The sequence below is a fragment of the Mercenaria mercenaria genome, chromosome 12 (genome assembly GCF_021730395.1).
Source record: "Mercenaria mercenaria strain notata chromosome 12, MADL_Memer_1, whole genome shotgun sequence".
Lineage (NCBI taxonomy): Eukaryota > Metazoa > Mollusca > Bivalvia > Venerida > Veneridae > Mercenaria > Mercenaria mercenaria.
Genome location: NC_069372.1, coordinates 32,391,081 through 32,415,014, shown reverse-complemented (window position 1 = coordinate 32,415,014; position 23,934 = coordinate 32,391,081). Strand labels below are relative to the sequence as shown.

Below are 23,934 nucleotides of genomic sequence, written 5' to 3'. Positions count from 1 at the left end.
AAGTATTGACCATTTTCCTATAATCTTCAGATAAGAAGTGTAGAATATCCATCCTGAAACGAAACTAGATGCTGACCAAGTTTTAAGCATTGATTTTTTACAAACAGAGAGAAAAGGATGAATGAACAAGAAAATGAAAACAATACTAACTAGAGCTGCTTTTGAGAAAAGCAAATGTCTCCCACAACTGCCTGAATCATCTAAATAGCAGGTCAGTCTTTATATACTGTTTACTCACTACAATTCAAGGGCCAGAACTCCAATATGCCTGGATCGTTTTGGCTCATTTTCGAACTTGTTCGAGGTCTTATGGTCAAACACATTTTGTTCAAATTTGGTGAAGATCGGATGAGGAATGTTCAACTTAGAGTGCAGACAAGAGCAAAAAGGCCAATTTTTCAGTAATTCAAGGGCCGTAACTCCAAAATGCCTGATGTTTGGCTAGTTATTAAACTTGGCTGAGGTCTCATTGTCAAACACATTTTGTTCAAGTTTGGTGAAGATCGGATGAGAAATGTTCGACTTAGAGTGCGGACAAGAGTAACAAGGCTGATTTTTGGTAATTCAAGGGCCGTAACTCCAATATGCCTGGACCGATTTGGCTAGTTATCGAACTTGGCCGAGGTTTTATAGTCAAACACATTTTGTTCAAGTTTGGTGAAGATCAGATGAGAAATGTTTGACTCAGAATGTGGACAAGCTTTGTGACACACACACACAGAGACTGGAGTAAATCAATATGTCTCCCACATCACTGTGTGGTGGAAGACATAATAACGGAAACAAAAACATAGTACTGTTTCTTTCAACTTCTATCTCAGAATCCATCACCAACTAGAGTGGCACTGTCTTTGGCTGTATGAGGTTCACTGTTCTATGGCTAATGAACTGGTATCATGGCATAGTCTTATTGTTCAAACGTCACTGGTCAAATATTAGCACTTTCTAGCCAATGATGACATTTAAATCATATGTTATTCAAGATGGGGAATGTTAGCGAAAGAACAGTTTGCTGTCAACTTGTTACTTGGGATAACTGCGGATTTAGCAGAAGTAATATAAGATGTATTTTTCCATTATGTTTATTATTTACAAATTAATTACCCAATGAGTTCAAATGAAGTTGTAATAATAGTACACATAATACAATAATTTCCACTGTTCACAGATATAACTTCAAGTTCTTATTCTCCACACCCACAGGCGCAGAGTATTTGTGATGGCTTTTTGTCAGTGCAATGTATATCGTAAATGACGATTTTGTCCTTTCGATTTGCAAAATTTCAAATTTTCATTTTTAATGCCTGGCCTGGCCCATAATAATGGCATCAACTTTAAAAACACAAACAAGAAAAACAAGTTTCATAAGACAGGAAAGAAATCAAAAAGAAGAAAAGCAAGCAATTTTTGTCGGACATCACTCGGAAAATTCCTTTCCTTTTCACTTTGATGAATGTGCCAGAAAGGAATAGTTTTGATCCATAAACTCTAAAACATGTAAATATGCATTTCTAGAGCACATATTGATGGATACCAATATTGTTTTAAATGTAAGCGTAACCAAATATTTTGTTCAATGTGTTGCAATAATCACCGTTTGCGTATTTGCCTAATAACATTGACAGGAGCTGCGCAAATGTTTCGCGTAAATAACCAATCTGCGCGTTTTGTAATCCTGCAGCGCAAATAATCAATTTTGGATTTAAGACATAGTTTTACTGATTTTATCTTCTGACAAAATTTCATATAAAATTGTTTAATGATACAAATGAAAAAAAAAACAGACATGCTTGAAGGTGTGAATTGTCGAAGCATTCTGTTTTAAGTGTACATTTCTTTAGATAATGAAAAAAGTGATCCAGCTATTTGAAGAAGATATTTACGACCTAGGTAATTTATGTACTGTTTCTTTAAAAGTTGTTTTGAGTTACTAATCATCATCCATGGACTTATTATTCTTTTAAATTTTTAGTGCATTTAAAAACTGAAATAGTAACTTTCGCAAACATGTTTTCTAAGTATTTTTCATAAAATTTTGTTAATTTTACCAGGGACGTTATTTACGTCATACCTAATCTAAATAGCCAAATTTTTTCTTCCTTTCAAACTGTGAGTTTCACGCCTCTTAAGGTCAAACATTCATGAAACTCCGTCAGACTGTCTGTTTGCCTAGGGTCTACAACAAAGACACCAATATTGTTATATCATCTCCTAATCTATCACTACTCCATACACTGCTTTGTTTGGCTTGGAGTTTCCTTTTGCTGCAACTTGCAGCAACTTTCGTACTTGTAACAGACTGATTTTAACTATTAACTATCCAACATTCTAACTGACTGACTACCTCCTCCCAGACATTTCAGACATCTTAGTATATATAATATGATCCGTGCCACGGGAAAACCAACATAGTGGCTTTGCAACCAGCATGGATCCAGACCAGCCTGCACATCCGCGCAGTCTGGTCAGGATCCATGCTGTTCGCTAATAGTTTCTCCAATTCCAATAGGCTTTAAAAGCGAACAGCATGGAGCCTGACCAGACTGCGCAGATGCGCAGGCTGGTCTGGATCCATGCTGGTCGCAAAGCCACTATGTTGGTTTTCTCATGGCATGGCTCATACATATCTGCATCAATGACTTTCGAGAGAGCGATTTGTATGTCAATTATAATTTTCTAAGTCCAAGAAGGGGAATAAGTTTGTTAAAATTCATGTGAGTTATGGGACTTGATGCTGTACTCAAGTTTATAACCTCAAAGAGAGGAGTGTAAAGTTTGAAAGTTGTACCTGCAATGGTTAAAAACATGGTAATGTGCTCTTTGAAGAACTTAAACCAAAATTTCTAACATGGTAATGTGCTCTTTGAAGAAATTAAACCAAAATTTCTAAGTTAAGAAGGGGCATAACTTTTGAAATACTGCAGGTAGAGTTATGCATCTTATCACACTAATGTACATAGTCACTATGAGCAAGAACAGCAACTTTCAACTGAATGTCTGCTGTAATAAAGTAGATATAGGACTTTATAAAAATACTTTAGGAATTTACATGTTAAAATTGGGCATCAGTCTTGAAATATTGCGGTTACAGTTACACAACTTGTCACAGTAATGAACATTATAACTAGGAGCAAAATCTAGACGGATGGATGAATGAATGAATCAATGAATTGATGAAATATTTTGAGATAATTCTATTTTCATGAAAAACTGCTCACAAATTGCTTTATTAATATGTCATATTCATGTCTTTAAATCATTAAAACTGCTCACCTTGACTTTAATTTATTACTCTTCATTTTTGAAGAGTATGTCCCTGGTGTGTTTGTTTTTATCATATTTCTCTTGTTTTTTGTGTGTTTTTTCCCTTTTAAACACTGTCAAGAAAATAATTCTAACACAATCACTAATACATAAATTATATTTTAAGTCCTTGGATATTTCTTAAGAATTCAACAAGCATGTTTAGATAGAATAATGGCAACCATTAGAATCAAGCATTTTTTTCATCATTTTTTACCAGAATTATTTACAATGATTAACACTACTGCATATCCTTTCCATTTTATCACAGATTAATTCTCCTCTTGGCACAGACACATGCTATTTCAAGAAAAAGAAAATGAAAACGATCTGCATTGTTAAACACACTGACCCAAACTAAAAGTTACAGTATAAAGATATAACATTAAGCCAATTTTAGCCCCATCTTAGAGCAACATGGGGTACTCTATTCTGATAACGATAAACCCAGGGTCTACACTGTCTAAATATTACTATACTTGCATACTAAATTAAACATAAGATATTGTAAATTTGTTCAATATCGGTGGCTATAACCTTTTATTTTACTAAAGCCTTAGACACATTTTATAGGTTTGTTTGTATGTGTTTGTATTTGTTAGTATCTATTGGTTCATTTACAACCCTAATTACAGAAAATAAGAAGTATGTCTGTCAAAGGATCATGCTAATTTCTTCAAATCACAATATTTAATTACAGAATACATGACTGAAAAAGATTTAAGAAGAACACTAAGTATTTATGACACATTATCCTTCACAAATTACATTGAAATTTATGGAATTAGAAAAAAAAAACTGTGTTGTTTTCCTGAGAAACCAGTTGGAGAATATTTAGTCATAAATCCTGATATACAATGAAGGAATGAGAATGATATGTATCATTTTATGTTCATGTTTGTAAGCAAAGTAAGACTGAACAACAATGTTTTAATTTTTTTATTAAAAATAACAAAATGGCACCCAAAATTCACTTGATGATCTTATAGTTGTGTACTTGAAATGAGTTAAATTCACTCATCTGTTCAAATGTAAGTGAATGTGCAATGATATTTTTAGTCGAAAAGGGACCATCATTTCTCCTAAATTTCGAGAATCGTAACCCATTCGAACTTTGCATAGACCTGAATTAAATCCAGTCATTCTTTCAAAAGTAATCAAATTAACATCGCCATTTTGCAAAATATTAAGTCAGAAAAGAGCCATAATTCTGGAAAAAAAATGATGAATTGTAACAACAGTTATACTTGACGGTATTCCATCTTCATACACATGTGTACTTAAAATGAATTCAATCCATTTATCCATTCAAGAGTTGTTTAATAGGAAACCAAATTTTTAGTCGAAATGGGACTAAACATTACTGAATTATAACCAAAATTGAATTTGGCCTGCATTTCATAATTCTATAATACCTATGTACTAAGAGGCTTCGTGGCCGAGTAGTTAAGGTCGCTGACTTCAAATCACTTGCCCCTCATCGATGTGGGTTCGAGCCTCACTCGGGGCGTTGAATTCTTCATGTGAGGAAGCCATCCAGCTGGCTTACTGAAGGTCGTCTGTGGTTCTACCCATGTGCCCGCTCGTAATGAAATAATGCGCGGAGGGGCACCTGGAGTCTTCCTCCACCAACAAAGCTGGAAAGTCACCATATGACCTATAACTGTGTCAGTGTGACATAAAACTCAACAAAATAAAATAAAATAAATACCTGTGTACTAAATATGAATTCATCCCATTCATCTGAATGGACATTTATATTTTGCTGAATTTTAAGTCAAATAAGAGCTGTAACTCTGCCAAACAAGAGCATCGCCTTGCGCATGCAGACACTAATCTGATTTTTTTTTCTGTATAATAGAAATATTGTCCTAACCATGATTTTCTAAGTCCAAATGGGGCCATTATTCTCGCAAAAAGCAATGTAGAGTTATGGTACTTGCGGTGCAAAGTCAGCTTTTAATGGTGAATAACTGCTCCAAGTTTTAAAGCAATAGCTTTGACCGTTAAGGACAAAAGTTGACCTAAATGCAAAACTTAACCAAGAAATCTAATATTTTCTAAGTCCAAATGGGGCCATAATTTTTGCAAAAAGCAGGATGGAGTGATGTTTCTTGCTGTACAGAGTCAGCTTTTGATGGTGAACAAGTGTTGCAAGTTTTAAAGCAATAGCTTTGATAGTTTAGGAGAAAAGCTGACCTAAACACAAAACTTAATCAAGAAATCTGATTTTCTAAGTCTAAAAGGGGCCATAATTGTTGCAAGTTTAAAAGCTATAGCTTTGACAGTTTCGGAGAAAAGCTGACCTAAACATAAAACTTAACTAGGCAACGCCAAAGCCGGCGCAGACGCCGACGACAATCAAGTGGACAATAACTCATCATTTTTTTTTCAAAAAATCAGATAAGCTAAAAATAGTAAATTGGAACCACTGCATTTTATAATAAAGTACCAGTTTATTAAAAATGATTTATATATATATATATCTATTAGTTCTGTCAAGAGTTACCAAAGGGACATAACATTTTGCTTAATTTTAAGTAAAAAATTTGCATTTGCAAAAAATTAGAGCATATAATAGATTGAAAACAAACTGTATGATCTATACTTTTTATTTGTTGTTTTTAATTTGTTCTTTGAAGTCAACAAATAAGCAAAACTTCAGAAAAATCTATAAAAAGGAAACTGTCAGAGGTGTATTTATTATGGGGGCAGGGGATAGTTAAATTCCATAAAATGCATCTATAGATACCTGTGCAAGAAAAGTCATAAAAAATACCGAAAATGTTTTTTGTTTAGTATTTCAGTTATGTAACAGTGGGCAGTTAACCTAACCAGTGTTCCTGGATTCTGTACCACACTGGTTAGGCAAAACGACAGTCCTCGCGTTGTTACATCAAACCGAGCATATTTGATCGCCAAGGCTCGAGAAAAAATGGCGAATTTTGACACCAGTGGTCAGGTAAGGCTTATTTTCTTCCTTCTATTTTCACTTGTATGCACATTCTAGTTAAATGACTAGTCTTACGGAATATCCACACCATCTGTCCATACGCCGAAATATTCTATATCGCTAGAAAACGAATGGTTTCGTAGTAAAACGCAACAAAGTTTGTTGTGTGATGTTCAAATGACAAACAGACATGTAAAACTGGACACAATTTATCATCGCATGATCAATATCAACGTAATCCAGCCATCTTCGGGTACCTAAACACTCTATATATAAGAGTTATGTTGCTAACGAAATAATTTTTGACGGAGGTATTCCTCATGCCGTTTAAACGCACTTTTTAAAATGCAATGCTAGGGGATACCGATCAAAATACACCGTTGCTGTTTGAGAACCACTTTCGTAAATGATTTTTACCTAAAACAAACGCCAAATACTTATCCTTTAATGCCGAAGTCTGAATTCTTTATTCTTCTACTGCATTTCTGTACGTAGAACTTCTTTTTTTTACACCAACCTTACTAGTTTTGTTCTTATTAGATCTACTTCGGTCCTTTAGCTGCGGTGTTTCTGTATGTATGTATTTACCGGTACTAGAGGGCATAGATGTTTCACATTTCATCGTCTCTCGCAAAAAAGCCCAGTCAAACGAAGTCTTCTTTTATTTTACTTGGTTTGCAAATGATCTTCTTTTAGATTTTATTAATACTTTACTAATAAACTATAGTAAACTAAAACGTGTCATCATGACAACGTACGTCATCCTTCTAATTATAAGAAATAATACTTTTGTTAATAAAGAAAACTGACTTTTGACAGAATTCTATCACAAATCCAAAAGCTTGACTTTTTCTTTAGCGTGCCAGGGCAAAAAAAACAAAACAACAACAACAACAACAACAAAAAACCCAAAAAACATTTATACATGTCATTCATATCCGAATATTAGTAATTTTAGTTTGAGACCCAAGTTTCGAATTCATTTTCCCTAGTTTCTTGTTACCTCTTGACCATTGCATCCGCTCTCGCTGTTGTGATATTTTATGTCGAGGAAGCTACTACTGTCAACGTATAGCTAGTGGAACAACAGTAGTTCTAACAAGAAGGTAAAATTCCATGATGGGCATATTAATTGTTCATGCAAGAAAAACCTGGAAGCTAGAACGTGACTTAAGGCATAAAACATTAAAACTTACGTCATTAAAGTGAAATGACAGTCACAAACGCGTTGCTTTATATTTTCAGATTTGTGACATTGCTTAGCAGATCCATGTAGGGGAAAGAAATCGCCTGTTCTGTATGTGTCACGAATTACATTACCGTAAAACAAACGATAAAACACACGTATGTGTTATAGCCTAGTGACAATGTTAAACATTTGATGATACGTGTTGACGAAATAATCGGAACACATGTTCACAAGAAAATACATTTCTTGATCCATGTTGACAAAATAATCAGAAAACATGTTCACAAGAAAAGACAAACTTGAACGGCAGAAATGACTACATCAATTCAAGTCAACGTGTTGCAGGTGTTCTATGCAGGTATTACCTAAACGTACCCAGTTTCTGGTCGCAATTTCATGGAAAATAGGTGTCGGGATCATTGCAGATGTGTGCATTCATATGCAGAAAGACGTGGATACAAGAATGGTATGCGATAAGCAGTTCTCGCATAAAGGACCTCTTACTCTGTAAGAAAATAAACCGCTGACGGAGAAAAGTGAACTTTAATTTAGTTTACATGTTTTTCTGTAGACTGCATAAAGGCGATAGGAACTCACTTGATTTTACAGTTTGTTATCCGTTCATTACTTTTTATTTCCTCACATTTGAGTAGAATTGTTAGTCTAGCTCACTTCTCTTATGAAATAATTGCACCTACCAAGAAAACATATTTTGTGGTTTTGTGCCATATAAATAATTATAAATTTACAATATAAATCTTTAGAAAAATGTAATATCTTTGTAATTTGATATAATTTGGACAATGAATTTATGACTATTTATGTGCATCAGCCCAGATCTTACATCATTTTTTATTAAATAAGCCTAAAGATGATTCCACGTTTAGCCTCACCCAAGATCAGGGTCAGTGTGATATTTTCAGTATTATTTCATACACGAATCTTTAAATGGCCGACTTATATTCCATGCAAGTATCCATCCTTGTATATCATTCAGTACACCGAAAACTTTCACTTTCTAAGCTCAAGATTAATTATAAGTAGTCAAATTTGTGAAAGTCTTTTTCTTGTTAAAAATTTAATTTTTGGATTCAAGATATGATGTTTTTCTCAAGTATATGATAAAAAATATCAAATTCATGTACACAGCCGTTGTTTAAGTGTTTTGATAATAAACAGTTTGATATAAGGTTATTGGAATTAACCAGGCCGTTCTAGTACGTAGGGCAACTGAATTCAAAGTCTCGCCCGCTAATAGGGAGAGCAAAGATGTACGGATCGCGAGATCGTGGGTTCGATCCCCTGTTAGTGTATGTTCATGACAATTGATTGTTAAAGTATAAGTACATATCTGGCGTTTGTTTTAGGTAAAAATCATTTACGAAAGTGGTTCTCAAACATCAACGGTGTATTGCGATCGGTATCCCCTAACGTTGCATTTTAAAAAGTGCGTTTAAAAGGCATTAAGAATACATTCGTCAAAATAAGTTCTGTAGCAACCCATTACAGATGTTTATAGTGTCTTCAGGTACCAGGAGATGGCTGGATTATGTTGATATTGATAAACAGAGGACAAAGTATGAACAATTTTACATGTTTCATCGCCATTAGAACGTCACTCGCTAAACTTTGTTGCGTTTTACTCCGAAACTATTCTGTTTCTAGTAATATAAAATATTTCGGCGAATGGAGAGATGGTTTGGATATTCCGTAAGACTGGTCATTTAAGTAAATTGTGCATACAATGGAAAATACAAGGGAAGAAATATGCCTCACCTGAATATCCTTATCTGAATTCGCCATTTTTTCTCGAGCCTTGGCAATCAAATACACTCGGTCTGACGTAACAACGCGAGGACTGTCGTTTTGCCTAACCAGTGTGTGTACCAGTAAAACCTGTTCTCCACAAGTAACTGCCAACTTCCCAGGGATTTTTTCCTTCTTTATAAAGTACCCCTAAAAGGACCTTTTCCAAATTGAAAAATGCAATCTTTTTTCCCAATTATCATCCAAAAATTCCCTCAAATGACCAAATTAAGTTTGCATTTTGATGACTGCAGAAGGAAAACTTAGTTACATTGACATTCACCATGATTTAACCATTCAAACAGTTTGTTTGATGATATTTACATGGAATTTAAGGAAGAATCATTCTAAATGATGTTATTAATTAACTATAAAAATTCCCAATCTAAGTAAAAACCCCGCTATTTTCCCCAATATATCCGGTACCGGACCTTTTCCCAAAAGCGCAAAAAAAATCACTGCTTCCCCACATGAATCATTCAGACACAATGTCTTTTATTAAATCATCAAAGAGAACATATGCCTTGCCCTGGGCTCGAACTCACGACCCTGCGATCCGTAGATCAGCGCTCTCCCTTATGAGTTAAGGGGGCAGGCTTAAAGAATGTAGAGCAAATGTATTACATATACATAGCACTTCATCATATGGTATTTTCAGCCTATCAGTAAACTTGTTTATATGATAAAATTAAAACTGAAACAAACATGGCCCAAACTGCCCTTCTTAGAGATCTGCATGTGACTGACCTAAAGTTTTATAGCATGAGGCTGTAGTGAGTAATTTTTTACTATGTGAGCTGTATCTACATCATTACATGGATGCACGACTGTCCCTGTTTGACACTTCAGTCTAGTTTTTAGATCAGTTACCCAATCATGAAGCCTACTTAGTACAAAGTTAGAACTTAGATATTAGGTGTTTCATGAACATTTTTTTAAGTAGATTCTTTTTAACTATTTGGCTACTCTTAGAATATGAGTTGAACATAAATAACATAGCTTTGTTTTAAAACTGAATTAACCATTTTAAAACAATACAAGTTATATCCTATGAAACAAGGCAGTCTGAAAGACAGCTAAATCCCCCGCCACTGCTATGGATAGTGAAAGGGTGAACCTTGATTTTAGCTGTGACCTTGACCTTGAACTGACATGGCTGACTCAGGAATTGTGCACAACGTTTTGATGAGGTGATCATTTGACCAAAGTTTCATGTAAATCCTTCAAGGGGTTTAGGAGATACAGAGCTGAAACCTTTGACCTTCAGCTGTGACCTTGACCTTGAGTTGACATGGCTGACTCATGTGTTCTTGATGAGATGATCATTTGACCCAAGTTTGATGAAAATCCTTCAAGGGGTTAAGGAGATACAGAGTGGACACCAAATGGAAGGCTCAAACCTTGGACCCTTAGTTGTGACCTTGACCTTGAGCTGGCATGGTTGACTCATAATTTCTGCACATCGTTCTGATGAGGTAATCATTTGACCCAAGTTTTATAAAATTCCTTCAAGGGGTTTAGGAGATATAGAGCGGACACAAAATGGAAGGTTCAAACCTTTGACCCCAAGTTGTGACCTTGACCTTGAGCCGGCACGACTGACTCATGGGTCCTGCACATTGTCTTGATCAGGTGATCATTTGACCCAAGTTTTATAAAATTCCTTCAAGGGGTTTAAGAGATATAGAGCGGACACAAAATGGAAGGCTCAAACCTTTGACCTTGAGTTGTGACCTTGACCTTGAGCCGGCATGGCTGACTCATGGGTTCTGCACAGCGTCTTGATGAGGTGATCATTTGACCCAAGTTTTATAAAATTCCTTCAAGGGGTTTAGGAGATATAGAGTGGACACAAAATGGCAGGCTCAAACCTTTAACCTTGAGTTGTGACCTTGACTTTGAACGGACAAGGCTGACTCATGGATTCTGCACATCGTCTTGATGAGGTGATCATTTGACCCAAGTTTCATGAAAATCCTTCAAGGGGTTTAGGAGATATGGACCGGACACGATTTTGTTACGGATGGAAGGACGGACGGAAGGACGGACGCAGACCATTCCTATAATCCCTCCGCCACAGCGGGGGATTAATAAATTCATAAATACTTATAAATGAACTTAGGATGAAATTATGATCTATTCTGAAACAGGCTCCAGACTCTCTGTAGGGAGCTGGGAAATTCAATTCAAGTATTCATCTAGGAAACAATTACTCCTTCATGAGATTCCATGCTAAATAACCAACTGAATATAAATGCCTATAAATAAATATATTTATCTATAGTTTATCATCACAGTCCCCTCTTTCAAACATTATGGACACAAGAGTGTGCAACGATCTACTCATTTTATTCAGAAAAACGTATCCCTGACACAGTTTGCCACTAAAATACTTAATTTTAAACATTTTTTTAGTGTTATTCCATTCTTCAAAAAATGTGATTAACATATCTGAAAATGGGAAAAAATCAATGTTTATCTTTTTAATGAATTTTATTTGAACTGTATGAGGGGAAAAAAGGTAAGAAAAAACATTTTAGTGACCCCAAATAACTTATTTTCATTCTGGTTATTTGTTGACATTATAAGAGTTTTACTCACAATCGTTTGTGCTTCATAAATTGTGTCCTTGCGACTTGATCAAAGTTAGATTCACTATCGTCATCCCTGACACTGAATGTTTTAGCTGTTTTCTTACTGCCACTCTTTTTCTTAGGATCTTCTGTAGCATTGCCACTGCCTCTCATTGTCTCCACAAATGATAAATCAATTCCAAAAGAAACTCTGTTTATTTTACTCAAAGTAATCAAACTTTAAAGTGTAAAATAAAATCCAACTGATAAAATTAAGGTATTCAATTAACAACAACTTATTCATATAAAAAAAAATAAACAAAACATTTATTTTCACAACAGCCGAGTTTTCATATAATTTTCTTGTTTATTTATCAACTGATTTTTTTTTAAAAACTATTTTATTGCACTTAAAAATCACAGAGCATATTATTCTGTTTAAATTTTTGACAATAATATGCACACTTCTATTTGCTTGAGTGACCCTAAACTAAATTAATAGTATATAAGATTTCCTCTGTAAAGTCATAAAATACATAGGGCATGGAGGAACGGTCAGAAGGTTTATTCAACAAATAATGTCAGTCATACTATATATTTAGGTTAGACATTTCATACCTCATTAGCTTTGGAATGAAAACAAAACCTTAACAAACTTAAATAATTTGAATAAGGGACAAAAAGCAGACTTTATGGTAATAGAAATTCATGCAACAATGAAAAAACTTTAGAACAGAAAGATGGTTCAATGGGGTGTCCCACTCCTCAGATTTCCAGAATATATTAACATACAATATAACTATTCTTTAACAGGATACACCAAGAATATGAATATAACATTTTTGACAATCTACTTTTCTGTACCTGCACTGCAAATAAATGACTGAAGTGTCAAAAGTCAGTCAAACAGGGACAGTCATGCATCCATGTTATGATGTAGATACAGCTCAAATAGTAAAAAATAACTCACTACAGCCTCATGCTTTAAAACTTTACATCACTTTAGGTCAGTCACATGCAGATCTCTAAGGAGGGGAGTCTTGGCCATGTTTGTTTTAGTTTTAATTTTAATCACATAAACCAGTTTACTGACAGGCTGAAAATACCATACAATAAAGGACTATATATAATGTATGTAATACATTTTGCTCTACATAAAGTCTTTGAGTCTGCCCGCTTAACTCATTAGGGAGAGCGCTGATCTACAGATCGAGGGGTCGTGAGTTCCAGCCCAGGGCGAGGCGTTTGTTTTCTTTAGACGATTTGATAAAAGACATTGTGTCTGAATGATTCATGTGGGGAAGTTGGCAGTTCATTTGAAAAGAAACAAGTGAATGAAGTATTGCCATGCAATACAAAGTCCCCTACTGGAAGGCACCTAATTTTCTCTACTGCAGTATAACATAATGAACTGATATCTGTCAATGATGTATAAACAATATTGTACTATATATACAATATGTTATAACAAAACACTTGGATTAAAATTTATATATATAAAAACCTACAGTTGTTTTCATATTGAATTTTTTTGGCTGATTATAAAAATGTTATCATGTAAGTTATTTATAGTAACAACAAAGGGAAATTAATCTTTAAAAAAAAAAAAAAAAAAAAATCTATATAATATAAGTCCACAAGAAACTCTTTACCAGGTAGAGATAGGTCAAAATACACCTAAAAATTGGATGTAACATGCATGCTGTACCACAGAAAAGTGGTCTCGATTTTTCTCTACCACCAGTAATAAAAAAGTTACAATAAAATCTATTTATAGTAACAACAAAGGGACGTAATTCTAAAAACAAGGCTGCCTCATGGTGGTGAACATTTGGTCCAAGTTACATCAAAATCCCTCCATGTATGAAGAAGAAATGTTCCGTACAAAGTCATTCTTGAATTTGACCTTTGACCTCTAAATATGACCTTGACCTTAGACCTAGGGACCTGGTTCTTGCGCATGACATGTTGTCTCATCCAGGGGAATATTTGTGCCAACTGACATCTAAATCCTGCTTTGCATGACAAAGTTATAGACCGGACAGGAAAAAAATCCTCTTGACCTTTGATCTCAAAGTGTGACCTTGACCTTTAAGCTAGGGTACTGGGTGTTGCGCATGACACATCGTCTCATCATGGGAAACATTTATGCCAAGTAATATTGTAATCCCTTGATGGATGACAGAGTTCTGGATCGGACAGGGAAAAAACCTTATTGACCTTTGACCTCCAATTGTGACCTTGACCTTTGAGCTAAGGTCTGGGCTTTGCGCATGACATGTTGTCTCATCATGGGGAACATTTGTGCCAAGTAATATTAAAATCCCTTCATGGATGGCAGAGTTATGGATGGGACAGGAAAAAAACTCTGTTGACCTTTAAAACCCAATTGTGACCTTGACCTTTGAGCTAGGGGTCTGGGATTTGCGCTTGACACGTCGTCTCATCATGGGGAACACTTGTGCTAAGTGATATTAAAATTCCTTAATGAATGTCAGAGTTATGGACCGGACACGAAACAGACCCTGTTCATGCTATGTTAACATTTGACTGCTAAGTGTGACCTTGACCTTTGAGCTAGGGGTTTGAAAGTTGTGCACGACACATCGTCTTATTATGAGGTACATTTGGGCCAAGTAATATTAAAATCCCTTCATAGATGGGAGAGTTATGGACCGGACAGGAAAAAAGCCTTGTTGACCTTTGACCTCCAATTGTGACCTTGACCTTTAAGCTAGGGGTCCAGGTTTTGCGCATGACACGTCGTCTCCTCATGGGGAACATTTGTGCCAAGTAATATTAAAATCTCTTCATGGATGGGAGAGTTATGGACCGGACAGGAAAAAAGCCATGTTGACCTTGGACCTCCAATTGTGACCTTGACCTTTGAGCTAGGGGTCCGGGATTTGCGCATGACACATCATCTCATCATGGGGAACATTTGTGCCAAGTAATACTAAAATCCCTTCAAGGATGGGAGAGTTGTGGACCGGACAGGAAAAAAGCCCTGTTGACCTTTGACCTCCAATTGTGACCTTGACCTTTGAGCTAGGGGTCCGGGTTTTGCGCATGACACGTCGTCTCATCATGGGGAACATTTGTGCCAAGTAATATTAAAATCCCTTCATGAATGACAGAGTTATGGACCGGACACGAAATTGCGGACGGACGGACGGACGGACAGACGGACGGACGGAATGACGGAAAAGTGCATTCCTATAGTCCCCGAAACTGGTTTTCAACCAGTAGGGGACTAATAAAAATAAACTATTGATGAAAACTATGTTCAACCTAGTTTTGTGAAATTTCAGCACTGGGACAATATTGCTAACTAATGCATCGAAACAAAGATATGCAGCACGCTCTTTGAAAATGGTGAGTTTTTATATAAAGGCGCTGAACTGTACAAAAGTGTGACCCCTTTATGCATCCCTTTTCCGGAATTCAATGTATATATCCTCCAGGTTATATACCTCCAAATTGGTTTTAACTGTTCTTAATATAGGGTCGCAGAAAAGCTCTATAGAGCTTATGTTAATTGTTTCACCAAGCGACGGTAAATAAAACTTACCATTTACCATTTCCAGACATCAGAAATGGTGCGTATGTGTTTTGGCGCACCTTTTTTTACTGTTAATAGTGTCAAATTTACTGAGCATTCACACCTGCAACCTTCATTATTTGTTCAAAGAATGTTTCCTGCTGGTAAATTATTAAAGATTAATAAACAAATGTGCACAAATAACGAAAACCTAAGAAATGGGCACAGGTATATATACGTACCCTTATTTTGCATATTTTCTTATTACTTTTTGAGCCAGTTAGTACCGTATTTATTCTGAAACATTTCAAAACCTGACTGAAACGAATAGTTTTCAGCAATTATAGACATGTGCTTATGCACGCTTTATGTCATATGTATTACATAATAGTGACATTTATAATAACATTGAGAAAATTTAGTTGAAGATATGGCATCTCATTACCAAATCAGAAAAAATAGGTTTGTGTGAATGCAGTGCTATTAGATTTTTACAATTTTTAAATAAATATTTCTGAAGTCTCAAATGATTTATGCAGTTGTGTTCCTCAAATAATAATTGATATAAAACACTAAAATTTCTCTCAGTTCTTAGTTTATCTACTTAGATCAATTTCAAGGAGTATGTAATCATTTATGATTATTTCATTTTGACATTGTTCTTTTGCATGTATATTTCTATTTTATTTTTCCTAATTCATCAATAACTTTATAATTTAATGTTGCAATTATAAAAGATACATTAATTCCTTTGAAATAACTAGGTATTTTTGTTTAATTAAGGGTGCACCATTTTATGTATACCCCTGTATTGAAATACACTGAAGTTTGGTCCATGTATTCAAGAAAGAAATATATTGCAAGTTTTGATACAATTACCCAGTAGTTTCTTATTTTTTACTTGAAACATAAGTGCATGACTCAGTTAGTTGTCTGAAACAAAAGTTTCCAAAGTCTTGGTTGATTATACAATGTTTTTTATCAGTTTACCCTTACATGGGACAAAACCCATACCATGAGGATATCAGTAAACTGACAGTTGTTGTGTAGAGTACTATAGATCTACATGTTTTACATGCTGTTCAATTTTCATGTGAAACAACTTTCCTTCCTATAATTTAGTGTTGTTTGATTTTTTTTTCTAAAAATGTAAGGCCAAGTCCTTACCTCTGGTAAAGAAAAAATACATCTGTTTACCTTATCACTTTCTTGGCTATATCGTGTGGGCCGATGTATTGGGTGTCCGTTTCCCTAGTCGAACTAATCCGACGTATACAGTTTGTTTTATATTGTGACGGTCAAACTGTAATGGCTGCAAAAGTCAGAAATTAAAAAGCAGCCACTCAGCGACAGTAAGCTTGTCTATCCGTTTCCCCTGCGTGTCCAAATTAAACAGAATGAAATGTATCCTTATCTCATATGCATGCTGGTGATAAGATCTAGATTCTACAAGTCGAAAAGTTTCCTGTGGCCAGAAGTTATACAGACCAGAAATTGTTGATAGTAACTTATGGGTGAATAACGTACTTGTTTTGTTTTTTATTATGCCATTACGCTTTAATGTAAGAAATGTTACTCCATTCTACATGATTTACAAGTAGATATATGAACTATGTATTTCTTAATTCTGAAAGTTATTTTTTTGAGCAAAAATAACTATATTTCCCTTTCATGTATAACATAACTTTTAGCTCAACTGGTCACATTCCTTGACTATTGAAATACTTTACTAGAGCTTTCACAAATGTGATTCGTGCCTTCACCTGGACTTGTTTGACAACACGGGACCATAAGACGTAAAAAAAATTGTTCGTTTCCGGTATCCCAACCTACCCTAAATTTTTGGCCCGACCCTAAATGTTTTTATGGCCTTGGAGAATTTTTTTTTTCAACTTTTTAACAAAAAATTGCAAAACTGCACTTTTTATGCTTTAAACATGGTGAGGGATGTTAGAAATCAACTTACTGATGCTCTAAAGGCATAACCCCCTTATTTATAGTCATTTTTTGACACAAAAATAATTTCCGAAAAGTCTCCCTTAATAAAAATAAATTCAAAAAAAAAATAATTTCCGACCTACCTACCCTAATTTGTTTTAGCATATTACCGGAAACAAAGATTTTTTTAGGCCTAATCTAGGAAATTGAAGAGCAATTAACATAAAAACCCTTATGCACAACAAGGTATAAATATTGATCATTGCTGAAAGTTTGAATAAATTATATGAAATAATGAATGAGGAATTCAGGTTACAATCATTTCTCTATTTATCATGTAGAGTGCTAGCTATACTGGTACTGATGATAAACCCGAACAGAAAATGAGTTTTTTTACCTGTAACTTTTTTATTTCTGCAAATTGAAATCAATGGTCGGTATCAAAATAAAGCTTAACCTTTGCTGAAAACTTTACATAATTCAAATTTATATTTAGTAAGCAAACTCACACGAAGTGAGGGCCTGAAAGGGGTATGTAAAAAGGGGACTTTATGAACGCTGACTGATGATAAATTCGAACCCTTTGTCATTTACAAAATTTTCTTGGTATTATTATATTGAAACTTTCCCCAAAAAGCTGCAACAGTCATTCCTGATCAAGTAACGAAAAGTCAACAAATGTCAGGTCTTCATGTTTCGACAGTGAGCATGCGCAAAAAAACACCCTCCTCCCCAGTAATTTTGGATAAATATTTTTTATACAAATTTATGTAAGTCATTTATTTATACAGAATATTTACCAATTTTGTTTTTGTTTACACCAGTTGGTGTTGTAAGTGGAAACTTAAATGCGATAAGCCAATCGGTAAAAAGTCACGTGAAATCACCCAGTCCCCATGTACTACTTGTTGCATTCCAATATACCTGCAGGCCGCAGGTAATAACTTAGCGGATATCGGACGCTGTTTTTATTTTCTGATGGTCGCGTGTCTCTGGACTAAACTGAAATTTTTAGCTAGATCTAGTATTTTGGGAACTGCATGTTTTGTTTCAAACCGTGTCATTCTCAAAGCATATTTTAAAAGAAGCTTTGGTTCCCGCAATCAACCTACCCTTTTTTCCATCGATTGAAAGGAATCGCCATTTCAGACTGGCTGTCCAGTCAAATATTAAATTTTGACCCTAGTTTTGGTCATATTGACAATAAAAATTACTGGGATGCTTGATTGGAAAAAAATATAAAATAATTAATATTCCAATAATTAAAAATTTAATCGACTACTTTGGTCGATATCCGATAATTATGCCTTGCACCTACTTCAGGATTTTGTCCTAAATTCAGTGTAAAAATGTCTGACCATTGCTGCTACAATGATGTTTGAATTTCTAGATCTAAGGGTAAGGGTAAGCTTTATTATCAAATATAATCAACACATTGCTCATCCATCAATACTCCCCCAATAAGTTTGAAAGCCAAATAGAACAATGAAGATCAATCAAGCACTTTAGTCTAAGAGAGTCTAAGTTGTTTAAAGGTATGTCTACTTTAAGCTCTAGCAGCACCTATAAGGAACAGATAGCCTACATTTGATAAAAAAAATGGGAGCGGATTTTATAATGACGTTACAGATCAAGTTCGACGAAAATCCATCAAGTGGTTTATGAGAATGTAACATTTTAGTGCCACACAAATCCCGTCAGTGAAAAGCTAGCTCATCACCAGGATTGATTGCTTATATGTCATTATCATGCAATCGAAGTTACATTTGCATATATGAATTATTCCTTTATGCATCGTAATCGTTCTTACTTCCCCCGAGATCGTCGAGATTGCCTGAAATACTATAGATCAGTCGCAGTGACTTCATCACCGCTGCCATTTGAACGTTTCAGTGCACAATCATCATGAAAGCAGTCATCACCAAGGCATTAATCGCTATATACTTCTTTACTCCAATGACAATCGACAGGTTTACAAATTTGCATATTAATGGAATTACTTCCCTTTATGCATTCAGTAATCGTTACAAGAAGAAGTTGTTTAAGTATTTTCTACTTTTAGCTCTAGCGGCCTCGAAAAGTGGCCTAGCACCCCATTTGAGTAAATAGGGAGAAGACCTTACAATATTATTTCAGATCGAGATAAGATCATGAGAAGAGGTCGATCATTTAAAGGTATTTATTAGGGAGAGAACCTTATAGTAGTACAACAAACCAAGATTCTGACCCATAGTGTATATACAAGTGACTCCCCCGGATGACTGTTAGTAATGTTAGTAGGAGGATAGTACAAGATACAGATGTCGCCCCAATTCCATAAGCTTCCCTGGTTCTTTAGCGTGCCAGGTGTAAATCACACATACGCAGGACTCTTATTCCAATGTTAGTCATTTTAGTTAGAGGAGCGGGGGCTCGATCTCACGATCCCTGGTTCTGTAGTCAGACAGTGTTACCAATGGACCACTGCTCTTGACCAATAGTTTCAGAAGAGAAGATATTTAAGTAAACTTGTTTACGCAGGACGATGGGTGATGGACGATGGACGTCGGACTATTCCGTGGCTAATCCTGAACAAAGAACAATCTACGCAAAATAGATGTATTTTTAAGGTTGTATACGGGTATTATTATTATTATTTGATAAAAGTTTAATTATAAAATACATTGCTTCTTTTTCCTCTTCTCACTTATTGATAAACAAGACTGACTGATTTTGCAATAAACAACGACCCGCCTGTTATTGGAACCATGCTATGAACGTCATTAGCCCCTTAACCCCACCCCAACTGTAGGCTACTAATGAACACAGACATTCCTTGGTCCATTGCCAAATTGGTCAGTTCCAGCGTTCTCACTTTTATCGTTCATCCTTTCTTTGTGTTTAAATATTGAGAAAGGTACGTAACAATCAGAGAAAAGTTATGTAGCTCTACGTTACACAAAGTTTTAAAATCTTATCAAATCGAATTGCCATGTCATGGGTTACTTACACAAAATGTTTGTTTTGTTCTTCTTCGTCAGCTAAATCTAAATCAAACTCATTTAAGGAATCGCCGTCGAAAAATGTTATATCAGAGTATATAGAAACTGACAAACTGGAGGTGAGACTTCTCCTGTCCACATCACCGCCCATCCATTTATGTAATTCATTTACGAAAGGTTTCTCTACAGCTTCAGATATAGACGTCAGAATTTTTGCAGATATATCCTCTGTTGGGATATCTGTAGGTAAGGATATCCTCGATTCAATCCGACTTTTGCTTGGTTTCTTAGCATTCCGCATGTTTCGTTTTTTCTAGATTTTCACACAAATTGCTAACGTGTTTTTATATGCTTGTAACACACAACTGACAATTCCAGTGTATACAACATGTATTCGGAAAAGGTACACGTAAAAGAATCGAGCAAACCTTTTCTGTGATCAAGTAAAGAACAAAACTGAATACAGTTGTTAACACAAACATGCCCTGGTACTATATGGTAATTTGTTCTCACCAAAGGCCAGAATAAACATTGGGTTTGCCAAAATATTCATCAGAATGCTTTAACATGGCAGAGATATCTTGTGTAAATTTTAAAAGGACCATTTGGCATTCACTAGAATGAAGGAAACGTTGACCCACTTAGATAACTTTCAACGTTATCTTCGACAAGGCCATTCAAACTACTGTTTCATACGACTTTTGACGTATGTTGTGGTCCATTGAAACTAGAAGCGGTCCATGGAAATACAGAATAATGTACCGAAAGCATACCCAAAACAATGCGAGAAGTTTGCATTTATAGATAGTTTCAAACATATGATGTATACAAACGTAAAACATTCAAGCTATATAATATTCTGATGGGAATAATTAACATTTATTAATTAAAGGCAAGTGGCAAGATGAGGGTTTGGCTTCACTTCGATTCCACATATAGCTTAAAGCATTGACAAGACGGATGAAGTCGTTTCATTCCAGCACAAAATCATTCTATATACCTAAACATGATTACACTGCATGTCAGGGAATATGGCATCAGATGCACTGCGTCTCATATTTCATTTCAATTAAACTTGGCAGGGTACCAGGACACGATCAACTTGGTTCAATGCGTCGTGTCTAGATAGTCCACATACTACTCAAAATTATATATAATTGAAACTATACTACATCTTACGTGTCAACTTACCATCCATGTTCCATCACTTTTCCCTTTAGCTGTACAACCTCAGCGCTCGTAAACGGTCTAGATTTCACACCGCTTCTAGTGCCATTTTCAGTTCTTTGAGTTTTGTGATAACCTTGTTGCGACAAAGCACGCCCAACAGAATCTGACCTTTGATTAAAGCTGAGCTGAGAGCTCACACGACTGCTAGGTTCAGACCGGTCAGAAACACCACCATTCCTAATAAAACTATTCTGTGTCTGAGAATTGTCTTTTCTTTCTCCAACTTTACTGGAATTTGAATGAACGCCATTTGCTGGTGCATTTCCTGTTTTTTTATTAGGGGCAACTGTAAAGTGCTTCTGATTATCAATTGACAATTTTCTTGCTACTGCAGAGTCTTGTAGTTGATCTCGAGGTGTAGGCGTAGACAGAAACTCCTGAGTTGACTTTCTCGAGATGGCAGGACTATTTGCATCTTTATCGGAAGTAGATTTTTCTGAGGCAGTTCGACGAAGTGTAGTTTTTGGTCTATTCACTTTTTCTTTTGGTACATCAGACGATGGTCGACTTTTTGAGGCAGCTGGATCATCAGATCCTGGACGGAGGTGTCTAGGAGTTTTTGAGGCAGTTGGATCATCAGATCTTAGGCGAGGGTGTGTAGGAGTTTTAGAGGCAGTAATGTCATCAAATCCTTGGGGAGGATGTCTAGGAGTTGGAGGTCTCGGAGAATCGATAGGTAGCTGAACAGAAGGTCTCTCTTCCGGGAACTGTGCCTCAAATTGAGACCCCTCAAGTGTCGCTTCTTTAATATCTTCCATTTTTTGTTCCTTCCATTTTACCCTTGGAGGAGGAAGAGATCCAAGTATATCTTCTCCGTCAGCCATTGTTTCACTAAAGCGATGGTTACCAGGTATGTTTCTATCCTTAAAATTTTGTTTTCTTACTATAACACATGTTTTCTGTCTATTAATCAAATATTATTAGCAAAAATTAGTATTCTATATAATAATATCCACTCTTTTTTCTGTATTCGGAAAGAATATAAACATGTTTTGCAGAAAGCTTTTAATGCCTTCAAATGTCTTTTGAATACTCGATTCCGCGATAATGGCCGCTACTTTTCTTAATCCTCTTACGGTTTTCTAATTCAAGTGATCGACTTCTGAAATTACTATAACAATTGGTAAAATCTTTATTATTTTATAATTTTATCTAGTCAAACGCACCGTAAGTGCTCATTCTTCATATAAATATGTGCTGCAACACAATTATTAATAAATATATGTATCGTTAAAAAGGAGAACGAAAAATTGTTTTTATCAATATGATATAAGCCCAAGACCTTTAGTAAACTATCTATTTCATTGAGAGATATTATCTGAGTAAGTCATTCGTCAGTCGAACGTATCGATAGATTAAGGATTGTAAAATAATCCTGTAAAACTATTTTTCTGCCTTTGTTTTCTGGATTTTCAAACGGTTTAAACTGTGTGTATGGCTTTAATAACAAGTATATATATTTTTAGAATATATACAGTTAAAAATTAGAACCTAAATATACTTGTTTGTTTATTTTTTGTGAGGGGTTTAAGTATTTAGGTCCACTAACAAATGCATTCACGACTTTAAAGCGAAGGATGACTGTAGTAGCCCTAATCAAATAATTCCACCCATTAAGGTCACATTTCAAATCAAAATGTAAAAGGTATGGACCAGTTTTTCCCAGTTTTTCGCGAAGCCGCTTTCTTCAAGTTCACATCGCCCTTGTGTATAAACAGTAACTCATGTACTATAAAGCATTTTTGACACTTGTTTCACTATCGCTTCTTTTAGTACAATATATTTAGAGAAATTTTAATGAGTGCATGATTGTGAAACAGGGTTTCTGTACCAATGTAAGTTATAAAATGTAAACTGAAAATATCAATATCATGATATACTGATAATAACACCCACTCAATAAATAATCCTGCAGTTGGTAACTCAAATGTGCCCATTTTCCGGGAGCGTGTATCTACTTTACGAGATGTAACCTAAACGTGCATCTACTTTAGGAGAGGACTATAACCTAAAGGTGTAACTAGTTTACGGTGAAGTGTACGCAATAACTTTCAAGTGTGCCTGTTTTTCGAGAGGACTGTAACCTACAGGTGTCGCTATTTTCCGAGAAGACCGTCGCCTACCACTGTTAAGACTATCAACTATCGAGTCACTGGTTTCCGATGGCAATGATATATCATTTTTACACTTTTTATGATTCAGTGTAATGAACTGAGCCAGTCTATATATCCCTTGTCTAATATCATAATATACTCTAGAATAGACTGGCTGTTGACATTACGAAACTGAATTAAACAAAAAGGAAAATAAAATGTTAAAATATCTTTATTATCAGTCTAGTGGCTAGTCTAGTTTCTGATGGGATTGTAACCTACTACTTGTACAGTATGACTAGTTTCCAGGAGGTCACGATCACTTGT

General features: G+C 35.3%; 1 protein-coding gene across 12 annotated transcripts in view; it reads right to left on the bottom strand.

The window, feature by feature from the left end:
• LOC123534316 (kinesin-II 85 kDa subunit-like) overlaps positions 1 to 23,934 on the bottom strand; it is a 174,644-nt gene that overhangs the window by 113,613 nt on the left and 37,097 nt on the right. The window contains exon 1 of one of the 12 annotated variants that reach the window (XM_045316505.2): positions 21,476 to 22,407. The exons of 4 other annotated variants lie outside the window; for them this stretch is intronic. In XM_045316505.2, coding sequence (XP_045172440.2) covers positions 21,476 to 22,338 — 863 coding nt within the window. In that variant the 5' untranslated portion in view covers positions 22,339 to 22,407. Of the gene's footprint in view, positions 1 to 3,273; positions 3,674 to 11,852; positions 12,257 to 18,415; positions 18,515 to 20,292; positions 20,646 to 21,475; positions 22,408 to 23,934 lie in introns of those variants that run through there. 7 more of the 12 variants (XM_045316504.2, XM_045316506.2, XM_045316507.2 and 4 more) reach the window with 7 other exon arrangements.